The following is a 7,656-nucleotide window of genomic DNA, read 5'->3' as shown; positions in this document are numbered from 1 at the left end:
GGGGACCAAGCAACACCTTAGACTCATAGAATATCAGGGTTGGGAGGGACCTCAGGAGGTATCTAGTCCAACCCCCTGCTCAAAGCAGGACCAATCCCCACCCTTGGGACAGGGAGTCTGGTGATATTTGGTGTTTTAGGTAAAGCCCCAGCTCCTGGCAGCCTGAGACGACACCAGAGTTTTTACCCTGTGTGAGGGCAGAGAAAAGCGTGCAAGCTGAGCGCTCAGGGACTCCCCCGATGGCTTGGAAGACCTAGGGCTGCCGGGCACGCTGCCCCCGGGCCCTGGAGACTCGCACGGGGTAGGGCTCTGTTCCCATCTGGGGCGCCCCGCTCCTAAGGCCGGGGTTGCCAAGCAACTTAGCAGCGTTTTTACACATCACTTCCGGTGTTGTGCGCGCTCTAACGACTCCGCTTCCGGATGTGTCCCGTGGATGTTCGTCCCTCTCCGCACTGTGCTCCTGATTCCTTTCCGCCAGTTTCCGGCTGTCTCTCGGTAACTGCCCAAACTTCCGCTCCGCCCAGCACCCTCCGGCCCGGCTGTTGCCTCGCCCCGTCCCCTGCTCCGGCCCCGCCATGCCTGGCTTCGTACCCCGCCACATCTCGGTGTTCCCCTCCCCGCAGGAGCTGGGCTCCTCCCTGGCGCAGCTGGTGGCCCAGCGGGCGGCCGAGTCCGGCGGCCGCTTCTCGCTGGGGCTGTCGGGCGGGAGCCTGGTGCGGATCCTGTCCCAGGAGCTGCCCGCGGCCGCCGCCCTCTCCGGCCCTGCTGCCCCCGCCCGCTGGGTCCTGGCCTTCTGCGACGAGCGGCTGGTGCCCGTGGAGGACCCGGAGAGCACGTACGGCGCCTACAAGGTAAGGGGCCTGCGGGGACCCGCCCCGCACGGGGGGGGGGGGGAGGATGAGGGGACCCGCCCCGCACGCGGGGACACCTCCTGGGGGGCTATCGGGGCAGGAATGTAGAGAAGACGTTTGTTGCAACAATTCTAGATTTTTCTGCTAAGACCAAGGTAACACATTTTTCCATGGACAAAGCTGTGTCTACACTGGGTTTTATGTCGGCATAGCTATAGTGCTCAGCAGGTGTGTGCTTTTTTTCACACCTTGACCAACCTGGCTATGTCAGCCTAACTTTTAAGTATATATGAGGCCTTAGGATCTCTGGTTCCTGTTGACATTCCCATTCACCAGCAGATGCTGTTATCTCCAAAAGTTATGAAAGTAAATGTACTCTGATTTTGTTAATTGGTAGTAGGGATAAATCCTATTATGTAAAACAATATAGCACAACTTCTTGGTTAGAATTTTGAGGGTCTTAATTATTTCTTTCAGACTCACCTCCTCTCCAAGATCTCCATCCCAGAAAATCAAGTGGTTATCATTAACCCCTCACTACCTGTAGAAGAGGCTGCTTCAGATTATGCTGAAAAGTTAAAAGAGGTACAGTGGAAAGTTTTTGTTTTGTATATCATACTTCAAGTAAGAGTGAAAGTCATTAATTTACTAAATAGGTTCCACTGGCTGTGTTACCAACAGCTCTTGCTGGTATTCAAAGAGAGAATTTTAAACACTTAATTTACTTTTTACTGCTAATATTACTTGCTTTCTTACTGCACTTCAGTTAGCTAGGGGAATTAATTCAGACTAGTTTTCATGTATTAACATGAATTTTTTGTTTCTGAATTGACAATGCTGTCGGGGAATGTTAATGTTCCACAAACACCCGGGAATATGCTACTTAAAATGCAAAAAAGTCATTAAAATGTTTGTTAATCATAGATTCTGTAAAACCTTTATTTTTTGCAAGTACAAAACCTAAATTCAGTCCTCTTGTCCTAAATTATTTCTCTGTAATAATCCTTGTGCTCCAAAATGATGGACTGCTAATAATCTTCCCAAAAGATCCCACGTAGTGCTTTTGGAGTCAACTAATTTAACAAGACCACTCTTGAGTTGACCAAGACATTGAATTCCCCAAATAAACTGGGGAGGCCATCTTGGGAACCCAGGAATTGGTGTCCACTTGCATAGACTGGAATGCTGATAAGATTAAAGAAATTTAAGTTCATTTTCATGTCCTATATGATTTTTTTTTTTTTTTTTTTTAATATCGCTGTGGATGAGATGTGTTTACTGTGGTGTATATGTGGTGCTCGTACTCAGGGAGGGAACTCTTTAGCTGGTGAAGATGGTGTGTGTTAGTGGGGAGGCTTTCTAGTGGAATGTGTATGCTGTTTTTAAACTAATGATGTATAATGTGTTTGAGTGGTTGCTAAACCAAAGGTGTACAGCCTACTGCTGAGCTTCTGCCATTGTAACCCAGCTGCATTCTGTGACAGTGTGTTCAATTGTGAGATGCCAGAAAGCTGTATATGTGAACAGAAATTCATTGCAGTGTGTGAGCGCCCTGTGTTCAGCAGTTATATAGCCTTATTCCTGATGTGATTTATACTTTTGCAGTGATATCTCCTTTTTCTGTTCAATGTGCTCATTTGTGCTTTCCTCTCTCTAATCTCTCTGGGTTTTTGATCCTTCTTGCAGGCCTTTCAAGGTGAGAACATGCCTGTCTTTGATCTGCTGATTTTGGGAATAGGGCCAGATGGTCACACCTGCTCCCTATTTCCAGATCATCCACTTCTGCAGGTGATTTTACAGACCCAGGGAGGGGATACTGTAAATTGGGATAAGAATGTACATTTGTTCACTACTGTGACAGGCCTTTTTTTCCATTCTAGTTTGTCTCTGGGTGGTAAGTTTGAGTGCATGCGTGTGTGGTTGTTTTAAGAGTTTGATGAACAGCTCTAGTTATGGCATTAGAACTTGGCAGTTGCCAGTATTTGGAATGTGATTTTTAAAAAAGGAAAGTGGGAACAAGAGGAAAAGCAGATGGAATTTGGCTCTTTCCTCTTCACTTAACCCTGATCCTGCAATCTGATTCATGTGGGTGTAACCCTGTGCCCATATGGAGCCCTGTTGACTTCAGTGGAGCTGTACATGGATGCATGAGTCTGCCTAGAAAACTTTAAAGTTGATTAATGCCGACCAGGATCTGAGGCCTGATAATGATATTTGGACTCCTTTTACTGGCTGCTTAATCATAGTTAAATAGCACAAGCTTGAGTTCAGTGAGGCTGTCCTTTGCTTTGACTCCTATCTCTGCACTGTTCTGATCCATTTTCACACTTTGGCTTTGTTTTTCATGGCAGGAAAAAGAGAAGATAGTTGCCTCTATTAGTGATTCTCCAAAGCCACCACCTGAGCGGATAACTCTAACATTGCCTGTTCTGAATGCAGCACGGACTGTTGTGTTTGTTGCTACAGGGGAAAGTAAAGCTGCCATCTTAAAGGTAAGTTTTAAAAATGAAGAAAATTGATTGATGAAAACCCTAAATTTAACAAAAACAATCCATCCATCTAGTTAAAATCATTTCCCATTGAAAAAAACATTTTGATGGAAAATTTTTTGGCCAATTCTAGAGCGTTTGTTTGGCATGGTGAACACTTCCATGACTGTCTCACTGCACTATGATCCCCCTAGATTAGTGGGACTGGCAGTGCTAATGTTCTGTTTCTTTGGACAGCGTATTTTGGAAGGCGATGAGGAGAACCCCCTCCCTGCTGCTCTTGTCCAGCCTCATACTGGGAAGCTGCACTGGTTTCTGGATGAGTCTGCAGCCAAGGAGCTGACTGTTCCCTTCGAGAAGCACTCTATCTTGTAGAACCAAACACTTGGCTGGGTTTCAGGGTGGCGATTCAGGAGCACTGGCTGCAGTTCTTGCATAGAGCCAGCTCTACAACATTCCAGATTGAGGACTCTGGTTGTAGTACTTGAATGTGGCACTAAATTAACACTGTCTTTTGTTTCTCTTTTTTTAAGCAAGTGGTACTTTGTGGAGCACTGTAATAATCTGTGGTCGGGGAGGGGAGCTATAAGACTCTCAAAGCTGGTCTCTAGCTGCAAATGGAAATGTTGGAGATTGCAGAGGAGGACAGTATGATGCAGTCTGTCTTGTGAACGGTTAATGTGTAAAGTGAATGCACAATATTAAAGATGTACATTTCAGTTTTTTGACTCTTGTTTTATCTTCAGGTAGTACTTCTTGCTTAAATATCAACTAAAGGCATGATTTTTCAGCCCTTATTCTTGTGAGGAGAGGCTGCAGGAACAGCCTCGGGATTTGGGAAACCCTTGACTCTATGGTATTTATACTCCTTTAAGGGGAAGCGATGCAGGTGCCATGGTGAGGAGGTGAAGTCTGAGGTCTGCTGACAAATGTTTGCTTGGAAATGCCCCAAACAACTTTGGAGTCAGGATAACTTTTTGTTTCACTTGACAGTTTTGTGGATCCTTTTCAGGCTCTTGTTCTCTCTCCACTGTTATCCTTTCAATGTCCAGTGGAACCGGTTCATCATAGAACACGGACGTCAGTAGTACTTGCATGTTTTTGGACCCTGGTTACACTGTTTGTGAATGGACTGTCTATGGAGAGGTTCTCTCCTCAGGTTTGCCCTGGCTACTGGCCAGAGTTACCCTGCTTGATTGGTTCCATTATATTGTGCATAAATCTGGTTGCTACAGGATTGTATACGTTGAAGATCCTCATAGGTACACTTTGGGTTAGTGAGATATGAGAGAACCATACTTTTTAGTTTCTTGTCATCTTGCATTTCAGACAGTCATGGCCTTATGTCCTTCTGTTCATCTGTGGCTATTTCCGCTGATGTCAGCATTAAGTTCTCAGGAACATACTCCTAGGACTGCAGTCAGTCCAGGAGGAATAATAATCTGCCAAAGAGCTGATTAAATTATATTGGCCTCAGAGCTATCAGTCCTGCTTTTTATTCTCTGGAACCAAGGCTAGAAGTTGGTGGTAATACTACTACTACTACTACTATACACATATATAGCCTCGAAGAGTCTCCAAGTGATTTATAAAGGGGAATAGATATTATTTAGTCCTATTTTACAGTTGGAGAAACTGAGGCAATGAGGATAAGTGACTTGCCCTAGGTCCACAGCAAAACTGGCAGTACTGGTAATAGAACATAGGAGTTAGGACTTCTAAACCATAGATCATACATAATATGTAAATATGTTATATAGAAGCTGGACAGAACATTGATGGGCATTTGTCTGCAAGGAAAGATATTGAAGCCAGTACTATGATCCAGAACATCTGCCTCTTCTCCTTCCATGGATGTTTTCCTTTCCTTTCCTCCAGGTAGATCTGAGAGAGAGCCCTGCCAGGGCATTAGGATGACAAGTCTTTATACCTCCATTAATGGATCAAACCCACAGTTCAATGTCCCTTCTCATCAACCAGTACTGTATAAACATGCCATCTTCCCCCCACAAAAAACCTCCAGCTGTCTCCTGTATGGTTCTGCGGCTTCTCCTTGATTTGTGTTGCACACTCTTCTCTTTTAGGGCATGAATTCCAATAGGCTGGGCAGAGTGTAGGGCTTGTTAGTGAGCTGTATGCTCTACCCTTCCCTTAGGTTGTTAGTTTACAGAGATCCAGATAGATTCTAACAATATTCACAATAAATAAAAAATATTCACATCCGAGGTTCTTACCACTCCTTGGCTCAGACTTTTCTGTCTGAAAGCAGCTGCAGTGCACACGCTGAAACAGGAAACAGATTTACTATCAGTACTGTGAGGAGGAAATGCACCTGTACTTTTCTGCCTCATTTGACTGAGTGAAAGCTGGGTTGGGGAACTTGGAAGCTTTTTTGTTTTGTTTTTTGTTTTGTTTTTTCCCCAGCCTTTAATATCAATCCTCTTGCTTTATTGCTGCTTTCATCTTTCTTTCACTTAGGGTGTAGGTTCACCTCATGCTTCCCCCTGTGCCTGGAGCAGTCCCCCTCTGTATCTACCAAATATTATGTTCTCTTAGTCTGTGAGGTGCTGAATTCCTATTGACTTTTGTTGGACTGGAAGGCACACAGCACCTTCCAGGATTAGGCACGTAGGATAGCAGTTCTTGGGGGCAGAGGATGAGACTTGCTGTGTTTGTAAAGCCCCTGGTATCTTTATGCACCTGTGTATGTCATTTTTCAGAGTCCCTTAATACTATTTTAAATAACAACCCCCACCCCCTTTAATAGGATTCTCATTGCACATCCTTCGCAGAAAAGATGTAATTACCTATTTTGCCATGGATTTATTTAAGCAGCATGAGAAAGTGGGGATCTCCTTGGAACTTGGAATTGGTTCAGTGAATAAAAAAGAACGGAAGTCATATTTTATTCATATTAAACTTGGAAACTAACATAGAGCACATGTGCAGAATGGGACTTTCAAACACCCAGAATCCTGGTTATTGCTAACGCACATCTCTTCAGACATATGAAATGCACTTGTCTTTGCTCAGGACTCTTACAAGCTGGAAGTTTTAATAAGCAGTTTTTGAGCTACCCGAGTTCTAAGAAAGTGTCTGGAAATGCTTCTTTATTCCATTAGAGGAATTAAGTTTGTTTCATCTTACCTCCAATGTTGTGTGTGATGTTTTTATAGAACATTGTAAGTGTCTTTTCTGCACACTTGTTGTGTGGTCCTGGATCACCTTTCAGATGATTCTCAGGCCCCTTTCTTATTTGTTTATTTAATCATCCCCACTGCTCTGTCATGCATAAAGGGTTATCTTGCTTTTTATCTAGCACAGGAGCTATTGTAAGCGCTCAATGCTTCAGCTTAAAGAGAGGGTGGAAGATTTCCTGTTTCTCCATATCCTGGAGGGTGTCACTGAAACTGGCTGCCACATAATGTTAAAAGTGGACGGTTACTGAATTAATCCTAATCAGGAGAAACTAAGTACAGAAGGGAACTGAGAGTTGAGAGCAGGTGCTGAGCACTGACCTGTGGCATTTCCATGTGAAATCAGTCTTTAAATAAATGCTGCTTTCGGGTTCAGAAATACTTCAGAAAAGTCCCACAGTGGCACTGCTAGATTCAGTCACTGGTGCCTGGTTTGCAGATGAACTATCTCTGGCTTTTGGTGCAGTTGGAGGAAGCCCCTGAATCACTGTGAAATACTCTGTATGGATGGTGTACAGAAGGGTATAGAGCGGGAGGATGCCCTAAGTGAGCCTAGGACAGAGGTGGGCAAACTACGGCCCGCAGGCCACATCCGGCCTGCGGGACCGTCCTGCCTGGCCCCTGAGCCCCTGGCTCGGGAAGCTAGCCCCAGCCCATCCCCCACAGCTTCAGCTCGCTCGCTTCGCCGCCGGCGCAATGCTCTGGGTGGCAGGGCTGTGAGCTCCTGGGGCTGCGCAGTTGCAGAGCCAGGCCTGACCCGCTGTCTGTGCTGCGTGGTGGCGGCGGTGTGGTCCGGCTTCAGCCGGGCGGCACAGCTATAGCACCGCCAGCCACCAGTGCTTCAGGCAGCGCGGTAAGGGGGCAGGGAGCAGGAGGGGTTGGATAGAGGGCAGGGGAGTTTGGGGGTGTGGTCAGGGGCGGGGGTGTGGATAGGGATTGGGGGGGATGGGGTTGAATGAGGGCAGGGGTCCCGGGAGGGCAGTCAGGAAGGGGGAGGGGCTGGATGGGGCAGCAAGGGACAATCAGGCAGGGGTTCCAGGGGCAGTCAGGGGACAGGGAGAAAGGGTGGTTGGATGGGGCGGGGGGGGCAGCGCCGTCAGGAATGAGAGGAGGGGTTGG

The 7,656-nt window shown here is 46.3% G+C and overlaps 1 protein-coding gene across 2 annotated transcripts; it reads left to right on the top strand.

Moving 5' to 3' along the window:
• The first annotated feature begins 405 nt into the window (after positions 1-405).
• Positions 406-4,059, top strand: PGLS (6-phosphogluconolactonase). Of its 2 annotated transcripts, XM_034792031.1 has the most exons (6): positions 406-650; positions 782-851; positions 1,329-1,436; positions 2,538-2,639; positions 3,203-3,343; positions 3,578-4,059. In XM_034792031.1, exons 1-6 carry the CDS (start codon positions 421-423, stop codon positions 3,713-3,715), a joined length of 789 nt encoding a protein of 262 aa, XP_034647922.1. In that variant the 5' UTR covers positions 406-420; the 3' UTR covers positions 3,716-4,059. The 2 variants fall into 2 exon arrangements, with proteins under 2 accessions (XP_034647922.1, XP_034647923.1); XM_034792032.1 differs by having other exon boundaries at positions 462-851.
• Positions 4,060-7,656: the final 3,597 nt, after the last annotated feature.

The sequence above is a fragment of the Trachemys scripta genome, chromosome 16, assembly GCF_013100865.1.
Source record: "Trachemys scripta elegans isolate TJP31775 chromosome 16, CAS_Tse_1.0, whole genome shotgun sequence".
Classification (NCBI taxonomy): Eukaryota; Metazoa; Chordata; order Testudines; family Emydidae; genus Trachemys; species Trachemys scripta.
The sequence above is the reverse complement of the archived record's forward strand: the minus strand, read 5'-3'. Positions and strand labels throughout refer to the sequence as shown.

Bases quoted from the DNA above. Each gene is read 5' to 3' on its own strand.
- PGLS (XM_034792031.1), top strand. From the start codon at position 421: ATGTGTCCCGTGGATGTTCGTCCCTCTCCGCACTGTGCTCCTGATTCC. The intron at 651-781 runs GTGGCCCAGCGG...CCCCGCCCGCTG, and splicing joins GCTCCTCCCTGGCGCAGCTG to GGTCCTGGCCTTCTGCGACG. The intron at 852-1,328 runs GTAAGGGGCCTG...TATTTCTTTCAG, and splicing joins GCACGTACGGCGCCTACAAG to ACTCACCTCCTCTCCAAGAT.